The sequence below is a fragment of the Paramormyrops kingsleyae genome, chromosome 15 (genome assembly GCF_048594095.1).
Source record: "Paramormyrops kingsleyae isolate MSU_618 chromosome 15, PKINGS_0.4, whole genome shotgun sequence".
NCBI classification, from domain to species: Eukaryota; Metazoa; Chordata; class Actinopteri; order Osteoglossiformes; family Mormyridae; genus Paramormyrops; species Paramormyrops kingsleyae.
The window spans coordinates 12369815-12382753 of NC_132811.1; the positions used below are offsets into that span (position 1 = coordinate 12369815).

The 12939-nt window shown below is 47.3% G+C and overlaps 1 protein-coding gene across 3 annotated transcripts in view; it reads left to right on the forward strand.

Annotated features, from left to right (window-relative positions):
* Positions 1 to 12939, forward strand: part of LOC111854418 (E3 ubiquitin-protein ligase HECW1) — an 82441-nt gene that overhangs the window by 32644 nt on the left and 36858 nt on the right. For all 3 annotated transcript variants that reach the window (XM_072699832.1, XM_023832341.2, XM_023832342.2), the window contains exons 8-9: positions 2861 to 3030; positions 12472 to 12614. In XM_072699832.1, coding sequence (XP_072555933.1) covers positions 2861 to 3030; positions 12472 to 12614 — 313 coding nt within the window. The remainder of the gene's footprint in view (positions 1 to 2860; positions 3031 to 12471; positions 12615 to 12939) is intronic.

Consider the following 12939-nt stretch of genomic DNA (forward strand, 5'->3'; position numbering starts at 1 on the left):
GGGCACTCTGGCAAACTTCACGCCCCCAGCCACAGATGGAAGCTTGGTGTTTCCACATACTGCGTCAAAAGAGCAACTTATTTTCGTCGCACGCTCACGGGATTGATGGACACTCAGATGCTCTTCTCAGTTATAAACATTTGCTAAAACCTCATACTGTGCATTTCTCACTTGACTATCATTATAGCAAAGGGAAAAGCCTCTCAAATTCATAGTCAGGGGTATAAACAGAGGTGTGGCCACAAGGGCATTGATCCCAGTTGGAACCTGATTGGCTGCCTCCCCTGTCATTCAGTGATTCAAAACATATCATTGGCTATTGATAATGTTGGCTCCTCTGTATGAATTCTGGCCCCTCTTATGCCCCACACCATAAAACCTGTTCACCCCTGTTCATAGTCACTTATGGCTGCCAACCAGCGTTTACAGAGAGAAGGGACACTCATTCCAATATGGTGTTGCCACCTTGAAAATGCAGCATAACTGAATCATTTTTTCCTCTCAGCTACCTCTGTTTGCAATTTAATGAGGGAAACTGGAAAGGCGACAAGGGGAGAGTGGCTGTACCGCAGGCGATGTGTCTGCCATTTCTCGTGATTAGTCAAGGTTGCTTGTCTCAGTGTGGTGAATTTACAAGCCTTAGGGTGTCTGGCCTTCCTAGCCTGCATACAAAGGTTCTCGAACAAGCACTCCTGTGTCTTCTTTCCTGATTTCACCATCTAGCGTTCACCTACCAATCCCTTGCCATCTCTTTTAGTTGATGAGTTCCTGGGAATCTAAGAGGATGCATCTTTCCTATCATCAATTGTTATGCCAGCCTGTAAGCAACAATTTACCAATCAGCTTCTTTGGTTCCTCTTCACCAATCAGCTCCATAACCAACCACCCTCAACCAATCATCTCCATGACCACCACCATCAACCAATCAAGTCCATGCTCCATTCTCCCAATCTGCTCACAACTTCATCTTCATAAAAAAAAATTTGTGGTCAGCTTAGTGATTTATATGTCCCCCTGAAAACTTTTGATCTGTTCCCTGTCCCACCATCAGTTACACGGTCTGGACGATGTGAAGGTGTCATATCACAGAAGGAATCATAACCCAGAACACGATTTCTGTGCTTTGAAGTGCAGCATTTGCCAAAAAAACAAGTTTATTACAGCACTTAGGCCTGGAAGTAGATGAAAAACCCAATGTTATCTAGACTGAAGTTTATCTGCAGGTGATTAATGTTAAATACTCTCCCAGTTCATTTATAATTCAAAAACAAGAAAAAAAGTCTTATTATGAATTATGATGAAAGGCAGCCTCTCTGAATTTTACATTTATCTGCAAACAAAATGTAGTGTAAGGTATTCCTTCACATGAATCTTTAAACGGTGCTGAAAGTGACTCTGTCTCTGCTCGGCTGTTTGATGGACTGCCCGGCGTGCTCAGGATCCTGCGTGCCGGGGCGTTTCTGAGCGGGCTTCGGTGCCATCAGACAGAGACCATGGCCCATAGCTGCTAGAATTCCGAGCTTCAATAGACATGCCAGAGATGCTGGGCTCCTTTCTTCGTGGCTTCCTAGGTCTGCTTATTTGGGAAAGGCTCCTCGGTGGCTCATTGGGTAGCACTTTCACTGCTGTGGGGCTGTGAACAGCCGCTGTTTCTCACCCTTCACTATGGGGGGTGGTTATTAGTTCAAATCCCAGAGTGATGTCACCGTTGACCCTGAGCAAGACCCTAACCCCAAATTACTCCAGGGATTATCTGACCCTGCATTCTCAAAACGTATGACGTTTGGATAAAAGCGTTTGCTAAATAAATAAAATGTGTAAAAAAATTGTGTAAATTGCCAGGAGTTTATGTGTGAGATACCCGATCTTGTGTCCTTTGCTTCCTGGGATAGGCTCCAGGCCCAATGTGACCCTATACTTTGTAAATAATCATGGAAATTGGATCTGCTTCCCCCTATTCCAGCATCCACCCTCCCCTCAGCCCATGTGGCACGAGAGCAGAGGAGTGTGAGCCTCTTACATGCCTGGGGGGGTGGGGGGGGGGGGCAGCCTTTTATAAGAGAGGTCGTAGTACATGTCAAAACGCCACATGTGGCGGAGCTCTCTGTTCATGCTACATGTCATGTCCTTTGGTGCAGGAAGCCTGTATTGTACACCACTGCACTGCGGCATGACATCTGACTGCTTTTTATTATGTCCTAGGATGGCTTAGTTACCCTTACTTGTCTTTCCCTTCTGTCCCACTGCTTAGCAGTGTTTCTCTGGTCTTGATGTAAGCCCCATTTTTTATTTCCTTTTTACAGATCATCTCCAGATGTTAGGGTGAGGCTTGTGAGGTACCACAGTAATACGGCATATCGTGGTATTTTCTTTTCAGAAAATTTTATCGGCAAGATTTCTAAATATCACGATAGCATCGCTTTTGAATATACCGTCAGAGTTTCATTTTCCGTGGTGTAATTTTTGGGCGGTGTGATTGAGTGAAAAATTTGATACCACCCAAGCCTTGTTCTCGTATATTACTTGTATTGTGATTTACTACGATGGATGTGTCCTCGGTTAACTTACAGTACTACTTCCAGGTTTCTGTTTTTTATTTACAATTTTTGCGTATTTATGGTTGAGTATCACTGTTTTGGTAAAAAAAAACATCCCTGTCAGTTCAGTTTCTGGTTTTTCCTTCTGGGGAGGGTGGCAACGTACTCAGCTGGGGGAATGGCTCTCGTATTTGTGGAGTGTAACAGTTTAGAGAACGATGTAATGGCTCGTCTTTTCAGTGTCTGCGTTCCCCCGCCCTGCCCTGCCTCCTAATGCACCATCAGGTCATGCTGAGACCTTCTGCTCTCTGTCCCCCGTCCAGATCTCCAGGCAGTCGGGCTGAAGAAGGGCATGTTCTTCAACCCCGACCCATACCTGAAGATCTCTGTGCAGCCGGGCAAGCACAGCATCTTCCCCTCCCTGCCCCATCACGGCCAGGAGAAGAGGTCGGGCGTGGCCTGCAACACCATCAACCCCGTGTGGCAACGGGAGGTGGGTGTTCACTTGTCTGTGGCTATTCGTGCTTTGCTTAATCTCTGGCACTGCATCGGAATGTCGCCTGCATCACATACACAGTTCCGGTGCATAATAATTACACAGCTGCTGCTTAATCATCTCGTCTCTGTTGTCCGTGCGCGTAAAACCATCTGTAGGTCTCGCCGGTTCCTCCCGCGTTTGTATCAAAGTGTTTCTGTGCTGCACTGCAGTGAAATTTAATCAGCCGAGACGCCCACACCTTTCCAGGGGAGCAGAGAGCACTGAATGAAATCCGCATCCCAGGGAGTTTTCCAGACTGGCGTGCTGCCTCCATGCGTGACGGATGGGGTCGGCACTGAGCCCGCCGCCGTGCGGCATCCACGAGAAAAGAAAAATCGCACTCTGTCGACCATTCTTCGACCCCCAGCAGGTTTATGCCGATAACAAAATGGAAATCAAACAGTGAATGAAGCCTGGGTCACGGGTGGCTAGTCTGTGATTGGCTCATCAATACAGGGGCGGGTCTTCTCCAGGTGGCCCCACCCACCTCCCTCAGTCGGTGTCGGCCTATTTGATGCACACTTTAGGAACTAAGTGCTTTGAGATTTCAGTAAGCAGAGTGCTAACCGAAGATAGTCGGAGTATGCAGCAGATTTCCCACATCAGGTCCATTAATGCGGGAGCTTACATCTTAGTCGGTTTTGAAAAGGATTATAGTATTAATCCCGAGCTGAATGCTAAACATATCAGTTATTAGATATCACATTAATAATTTATATATTGGTACCATATTGTAAAGCCTGCATGTAAAATTATTGTTGTTATCATCTTTGTTATGGTGGCTCAGTGGCTAGCAGAGTAGCCTCAGAAGTTCAGAGTTGAGGTTGTAAATAGTGTGTAATAGTGGGTGTGTTTCTATCAGCATAAAAACTACTAGCTCGGCTACCAAGGTTAAGACAACAAGTTCTGCTCTTGCTTCTGCTACAGCCCTAAGATTGCTTTCTGTTTCTTTGTATGTAGACTTAAGACATATGATGCTACCTTGACCTCCATTCTAGTGATACTCACAGTAATGGATATCCGTTACAGTTGCGTGAGTTTTTAGCGTGCCTGGGTTTTGCATAGCAAGCCAGGATGTTTTCTTCTCGCTGCATGGAGGGGTCTGCAGACAAAAGGCTGGGATGATGGCGTCATCGGTCTCCCGGCAGAGTCACGGATGGCAGGCCATTGGAAAGGTGGTAGGAGGAAGGTCTTTATGAAGGTGAATGTGGTGAATCAAGTCCAGCTTGTTCACATGGGAGGTTTTGCATTTATGATGCGGCCTGGGGGGTGCAAATATCGTACCTGCCATTCGAGGAATGCAGTTTGGGATTTGGATTGTGTGCAAGCCCTTGGTAGAGCTTTCATATCCAGACACCATCTCGCAGAGGTGACTTTAAAACATACGGCAAACACGAGGTACTTAAGATGCCACGTTGGGTAGCTGAAGTTCTCGCATCGAGCTGATTGCCCGGGGGTGTCTCCGAGGGCAGAGAGCGAGCGAAGAATCCGAGAAGTTTGAGCTTGCCGTGGGAGGCAGAGTTGTTTTTCCTGTGAAGACTAAAAGTAGATGCGTCGCCACCTGTCATTGAGAAGGGGGCCGCCTAATCTCGGGGCGAATGGTTTCACCACACGCAGAATGACACGTGCGTTGTTTACGACCAGAAAAACAGACCCCCCCCCCCACCACCACCACCAAAATGCCACACACAGGGACATCTCAGAATTATGCTGCTGTGGCTTCCGCTTCATTATCACATAGCAACAGATGATAATACATTCATGTTGTTTACAGCTGGACCTAAAGCCAGGATGTGTGGAACGTAAATAATTAACTTTCCAAAAACGCTGCAAAATAGTGAACAGCCGGTGTTTGGATGGTGAGAGTGGCCTGGCGCGTACATCTGTATTTGACGGCGAGGCGTCTCACATAAAAGGAGAAAGCCTAAAGCTTTATAAGGAATTTGGTGCAGCATAAGAATTAGGGCCTCTGGAGTGAGGGATCAGGACAGAAAACCCACAAGGTAGTCAGCGTTCCATAAAGGTAAAATAAATTCAGCCTCATTTATAGCACACAGGTTCATAAATAGCTCAGGGGGACTGAGGTCAAAGGTCACCCTCTATTACTCCAGCATTGTTACACTCTGTCCTATGCATGCCTATACATATTTTTTTATATATGTTTATGGTTTATGTTAAATAGGTGCATTCTGTTAGGCTAGAATTGAAGTGTAGCATTACCTTGCAATTCTAAGTAGCTTTATTTTGTAACAGGACACAGCTATATAGGGACCAGCTTTTATTAGTTTTTCAATGGATTCTTATATGATCGGAATTCATTTTTAACTTTGTTCCGGTTGGTGAGAGAATAGTCTATTGGCGTGCAGAAACAAAGTGTCCCGTGTTCAGTGCCTGAATTGATGGATTCCTCTGTCTCCTCTTTGTCGTTACTGGCTGTTATCCTCAGGATCGCACCTCGTAATAATCCCTCAAAGCAGGCGGTCATTTGGATTTATCTCCGGTGCCCCGACGGTACCCGCAGTTTAACGAGGAGATGACAGCGAGACAGAGGCGACTGACTCTGGAGCGTCTGCCCTTTCCTCCATGCCTCATCGCTCCTTCTTTGGGGAACGGGGGTGGGGGGGAGGGGGGGGGTGGCTCATTGATGCAATGCCAAGGCCTGTGATGCCAGTATGGATGCCAGGCTGCACACCTGGGCCCGGCTGTGTGGATAGTGTTAGTCACATTCCAGCCGTCCTGAAGGAAAGCAATACCGGCCGTAAGCCCTATCGGCTTCAGACAGAGGACAGACTGACTGTTAGAAGGACATGACTGTCATCTGAATGACAGTGTCCTTCCTCTACTTCTGAAAACAAAGATGGAGGACTAATCGCCAAAAAATAGAGCTTTCTGTAAGCAGCGTCAGAATGTGATACAGACTTTGTGCCGGTTAAGGATATGGAATTGTGCCAAAGTACCATTGAGCAAGCTACAGTATAAATACTGTAATTAATACCCAGCTAAAGAAATGACCTTATGCCTTTTACTGAATAAGTAGTTGGTGGGTGCATGGATTGAAGAATTAGTTGTTAGTTAATAGTAATCTGCAGGTTTTTTCATTGGTGAAATAGGTAGTTTCATTGGTGTAAAAATATTATTTGCAGTGGCTACACTGGCAGTGAGAAAGGATCAGAGACATGAGTAATATAAATAACAGCCATTAAGGCAGCCTTTCTGGGGACTTTCTGGGGACTTTCTGGGGACATGCCCGTTTTTGTCATCATATGAGAAAGCAGATCCTGGTGTATTTGCATGGTTCCTCCTTGTCTTCCGGTTTTTCCAAAAGAATATTCCGGGCACCTGGAAGGCAAGGGGTACAGTCGCGTAGCCACATAGTAAAATAATGGGTTTGAACTCCTACACCCTCCCTGAGATTTTTTTAAATTACCTATCAGGGGCTTAGTGAGGTAGTAAAATGACATGTTTGAACCCCCCCTCGAAATTTGCTTCAGTCCTCTGGTCGGTGAAATCTATGGAGGAAGACCCCCCCCCACCCCCACCCCTGATGGGCAAAATCTACCAAGGGGAACTGTCGGCAGGATTGCCAGACCCATCACAAAATTTATTCCTGAAGAGGTGGATGGAGAGAGGGTTTATTTCCTGTCATCCCCCCTCCCCCCTCCTTTGCTGGGGAACTGGCTAGCTTCCATTACTCAGGACTTCAATAAGATAACCCCCGCCCCCCCCCCGGCCCTGCATTTACTGCCTTCCATCTCAGGTCACTTTGGCTCTTCATACTGTCCATTCACCCTAGAAGCATTTCAACGAGACACATTGGAGTGCACAATGTACCGGATGAGACACATTGGAGTGCACAATGTACCGGATGAGACACATTGGAGTGCACAATGTACCGGATGAGACACTTTGGAGTGCACAATGTACCGGATGAGACACATGTACCGGATGAGACACATTGGAGTGCACAATGTAACGGATGACTCTGAAGCGATGCCTGTCTGCCTCCCCCACAATCAGCCTGTCCTGGGTTCTGTCATGTAAACCTCCTCATGACATGGTGTTGATGTCCCAAGGAAGGAAAGGAATTGCAAGTATTTATTTCTATCCCTGGTGGTATCCTCACAGGGTGACAGTGGGTTGTGGGTTTGAATCCCACAGATAGATGTGTTGTGTCTTAACCTGTCTTAATCTGTTCTGGCTTTATAATATGAGCCCTGGTAAAATAGTGAGCAATTTCAAGCTTCTTGGAATAAATCCTATTTAAAACATTTACAGTGTAATGTTTTGACCTCAGGCAGAGTTAGTAAGACAGGCTGCAGGAGTTGTGAAGGGAGTTCTGTCTCCACGGCAACCGCCTCCAGGTAATGGCACAGTGACGCAGAGTCGTAGGGAGTACCATCCTGGCACCGCCTCCAGGGTCCCTCCATCGGGGTTGTGCAGAGAGCTATGAGGCCCCCCAGGGCGGTGCTCAGAGTGGACACGCCCTTTGATTGTCAGCCCAGGATCATTGGAGTCGGCCCCAGCACCTGGCCTCAAGCAAAGAGCAAACGTCATCGGATCTATGGCCTTAGTTTGTAAGCCATAAAACTGAATGAATAACATATATCAATATAAACAACAGTAGGCTTATTCTCAAGAATCATAATATTAGTAGTAATTATAATTCATAGGAAATATTTGAATGGTCCAGGCTTTAATGGTTGTGATGATGATGAGGTTTTCTACAGCTATTGAGCATTAATTTTAGTGGAATTCCATTGACCAGGATAAGTGTTTAGGAGTACATATGGATGCCAGGGCAAGGAGAGTGATTATATTGGGGGTCGGGACACAACTTAATAAATTCAAATGCAGAGGTATATCTTTGGAGGAAACAAATGAAGCCAAATTAAATATTGGGGGGTATTCGTCCCTCCCGTTTCCTGCGGGTGGAATTCTGGGAGGGACGTATACGCCCCAATATTTACTTTGGCCAAGTAACCCCCAATAGTACCAGGACTTGAAAGCAGATGAAATCCAAACTAAAAGTCAGTATTTCACACGAGTGAAAGCAGCTCTTTTCTCAGTTTTCCAGTTGCAAAACGCCCTCCCCCTCATGTTCTGGATGTTTCTCTCTCTCACACTTGGGGCACCTAGACATCTGGCAGCTACGAGAGATCAGCAACAGTTTGTTTGTGCCGGTTATGCCGAGGCCAGGGGTCACCAACCTTTCTGAAACTGAGAGCTACTTCACGGCTGCTGAGCCATACGAAGGGTTACCAGTTTGATACACTCTTCTTAAATAACAAATTTGCTCTGTATAATAAACATGTTTAAAATGCTTTTTTTTATATTGATATTGTCATTTTCAAATGTATATAAATGCAAACATGATTAAAGAAGAATAGCAACTGGATAAAATTAAATTTTAGATGCTGGTCACTCGTGAGTTGTGCTATTATTAGAACGCGGGCGACTCATGTGGTCCTTGGGGGCGTCCTGGTGCCCGCGGGCACCATGTTGGTGACCCCTGCTCTAGGCAGTACTATGACATCACATCCTGCTGCTTAAAACTGCCTTCCTGTCTCACAGCACAACTGATGGATGTTCCATCAAACGTGTTAGAAATGTTGAGTTTTTCCGGGGTTCTGTTCCGCTTGAGTTTCTGCATAACATTTGCAGCTTCCCCCGCCCCACACCCCACACCGTTCAGCTTTTCACATCCATACATTTCATACGGGAAACAGAAACATACTTAATGGAGCGCGTGCCGTTTCACATTGACCTTCCTGCTGCCAGGACACCTATGAAATATTCATCAGTAGAGGGCGCCAGAGTGCCTCTGGTGTAGGAACACATTCTCTACTCTCTCTCACCTGCAGAAGGCTGGTTTGATCCCTCAGCTGACTTCTCTTGGGGCGGGGTTCCTTCTGGGGGGAGGTCCCGCTAAACTCTACCCCCCCCCCCCACCCCCACAGCTGTGCCCACCTTTGTGGCCATTTTTCATTTCCCAGTTGGCCTGCCACTGAATTTCTTGTCATGTTGTGTGTTATTTTCTTGGCCAATTCATGGATGAAAGTGTCTACTAAGTAAATAAAACATATGCATGAGGAAACGGAGTGGAGATAGGAAGTGCAACTCAGGCTGGATAATGGATCTGCTTCATGGTCGCTGTTATTGGGAATAACGCAGGTAAGTGATGGACAGCAGCCATTAGAGTAAGAGCACTTTTAACGAGAGATCAACATGAATATTTTAATTTTAATCCATGTAATGGTGCTGAACTCAAAATAGCTGCGGGTTATGGAGAAAGCTGAAGCAGACATTTAAATAGATAAAATATAGCAGTGAAGAGAAGAAAAATATCTTTTAATGGAAAATAAATGTATGAATGGTGGTTAAAAATGGGCGTTTTTAGGGCTTAGAAGGGCAGAGGGTGAGGTTTGTCTGCGGTCCTCCTGGGTTCCGGCCCGGGCCGGCCAGCGACTGCTGTCCCTCTGAAACCCTCCAGGCATGATGTAAGGCAGTCTGTCCTGCCCGCCGGCACGTTAGCTTCTACATTTCCCATAATTCCTTTTCCTCATTCAGTAAGGAGCATTTCCTGGAATTGTCACACATTGCAGTGGTGTGGGATTTATAGTCCAGTTAAAGGTTCTGTCTGCCTTGGCGTGTATGCTGGACGGGCGTGCTTTGGGGGGGGGGGGGGTCTTTCAGCTGCTCCCTAGAGCATCCTTCAGCCGTCACTTGTTTGGGTGTCACTGCAACCCCCCGCCTGGCCTGGCAGGAGGACCATCTCATCAGTCTCAGTCCACGTGAGGGTGCAGTACATTTACTGCTGTGCTGGGAACAGACTGTTACTGTACTTTATGTCAAGTCGTTGGCTCCACAGCCATGTTGGTAAGACAAGTACTGAAGTACTGGAATCCAGGTACATAGGAATTCTTGGGTGAGAGGACACTCAGCTTGGGCTCCATCTCAGGGGCTGAAACACGGGGTGGATGGGGGCAGGGGGCGCCTCCGGCAAAGTGGAACTATCAATTTGCTACCAGTACAACGTACCATCACAGGCACCATCATGTTTTGTGCTGCGCATGAAGCAAACATGAGCAACACACACAAGCGCAGGATATGGGTGCATGTGCATATGATACAGACGCATATTGCATTGTGTCGCACTATGTAGAGGTGATGCTTGAGAATGCTTCAGGACCTGCTTCAGAATATGAGGGGTGGCACAGTTTGGGTTAGGGTTTTGACTCCTTCCTGAAGACTGAGAGGGATATACTGTAAAATGCCAGGAGAGCCAGGGAGCCATTTCATTACGGTCACGCCAGCATCATACTCCATCAGTGTATATTCATGGTCCAGGGAGACTGGAATATTGAGAAGCTTTTTCTGGGTCTCTGTTTGTCGAGATTAACACAAGTCTCTCCCTCCGGGCACCGGGGAGAAGCAGGTGGAATGTGAAGTGTCTGTTGAAGGGCCTATTTTATCACGTTTGTCCGTGAACAGCGTTTGAGTGCGTGTGGATAAAGTGAATCTCCTGGCCAGTTTCGGATGCCAATGCCCGTTTCCATGGTGCACATGGGCTATAGTCTTCTATGTATGTGCCTCCACCCCGTCATTGTTGTACTTTTAGCATAAAAGATCCAGAGATTAGAATCGCTGGGGAGCCACAGAAGTGTTTATAATTAAAGTACCCAAGGCAGTGTACATTTTTTCAAATTTAACCGAGGTTTTTGTCCAAAGCGACCTACAAGCCAGGCATGTAGCACGTTACGAACATAAGGCTGTCGAGGAGTCAGGCAGGTATAGCTGCAGCTGGACTGAGCTTGCAGTGAATGTCATAAAAGGTTCCTGTAGGGCAGGTGTCCAGTGTGTGAAATACGAGGGGGGGGTCCGGCGGGGTCCGACACCCCCGATTAACCCATGAGACCCCCTGAAAGCCTCAAAAGAAAAATTTTAAGGGGGTCTCAAGATCTGTATTGCGCAACAATAGCGAGATAGGGACCCCCCCCCCCGAATATTGACGGGAATTTCACACACTGCAGGTGCCCCAGTACTTTTGTCCATATAGTGCATGTATTTAATTTTATTTTAATATGCTTTTATTTCAAGTACCAGTTTTCAGCCAACATGCAATCACAGGACTGTAAAAGTTTGTTTTAAGCAAAGAAATCTCATCACATCAGTTTACAGTGAGTATTTATTTTAATTCTTCCCATGTCTGTACGGGGATGCTGGGTGTTTAATCCCACTGTGCGTCTCGTGGAGGATTGCACCGTGCCTTATCATTCTCTGAGAAGGCCCTTGTCATGATGCTTATCAAGTCGCCGTGTCTCCGATGTTTCTACAAGCGAATGTTGGATTTATGCGGCCGGCGTTGCCAGGGACAGGGTCACAGCAGCTGTGAGGGGCCGGACTGGGGATTTTGAGACCTTTCGGAGCAGAGGCTGCATTTCTCACAGTGACCCTGCGCTGCTGCCTGATGTCTGATTTGATTTGCAATGATCTGTTTTATCATCCATCTCTTCAGTCCTGTGTTACATATTCAGCACAAACTAAAACTGGAATCCCTGGCCATTTCTCCAAATTTGTCCTGTAATATTTTAAATATGAAAGGTATATATATATTAATAATGTTGTGTTACCTTTGAGATGTAGTTATAGGATCTGTCAGTGAAAATGTTATACATTTTTCAACAGCTTTTCTAGTTATAGGGAATAATGTATCAATGGAGGAGATGAAATGGATTATGCATGAAGTGACAGTGAGTGATGATTGATCGAATAAACCTCTCATCATTGTTACCATGTGTCCTTTAGCACAAATAACTCAGGTCTTATTTGTGCACTCATGCATTTCATTGGGCAAAGGAAGAACAAGGACAGGAGGAGGATATTCCAAGCGGGTATACCTGTCTCTCTACACCCCCCCCCCCCCCCCCCAAGTTAGTGGATCCTCCCACGAGTAGACAGAGGGACGTGCTGTGCTATTCTGGGCCATACCATATTGCTGGATGGGGGATTTGGAGGTGTTTTGTCAGTTGTGTTTACTCACTTTAAAGATTTCACAGATGTTATTTAGGCGTTGAAGACCTTCAACCTTACATGTGTCTCATGGTGACATCATTCCCACGGCCCTGTTTTCCCAAAAGCCCATCCTGCCATGGTCAGGCATTAGATCAGACAGGGGACCTTTAAGCACCTTGGACAGCAGTAACCACAGGTCTGCCGTCTCAGTACCGTGGACAGCAGCTGGAGTAGGCTGGATGTAGCAGCCAGCAGAGAGCTTATCTGCCGTGCCTCTCACGCTGGCCACTTCCTCACACTGTTACCCCCTTACCGGGATTTACCAAATGAATCAGAAAGTCCCCACATTGTCAGCTGACCATTTGGCTCCTCCCTCTCCGGCAGCGCTTCAGCTTCGTGTCCCTGCCTACGGACGTTCTGGAGATCGAGGTGAAGGACAAGTTCGCCAAGAGCCGGCCCATCATCAAGCGCTTCCTGGGCAAGCTGTCAGTGCCGGTGCAGCGGCTGCTGGAGAAGCACGCCATCGGGTGGGAGTGGGCGGAGCCAGAGCCGGGGGGGTAGGGGGAGCACTGGGTGCATCGGGAGGGAGTGGGCGGAGCCAGAGCCGGGGGGGTAGGGGGAGGACTGGGTGTATCGGGAGGGAGTGGGCGGAGCCAGGGGTGGGGGGGGGGGGGGGTGCACTGGGTGCATTAGGTGGGAGTGGGTGGAGCCTGGAGCCGGGAGGGAGCTCTGGGTGCATTGTGTAGGGGTGGGCGGGCTAGGGTTGCTCATGTGTTATATGGAGTGGGCAGAGCCTGACCCAGAGGGGGAGGGGACGATCCGATTGGGCAGGGTCAGGGGACAGGGCTCTCA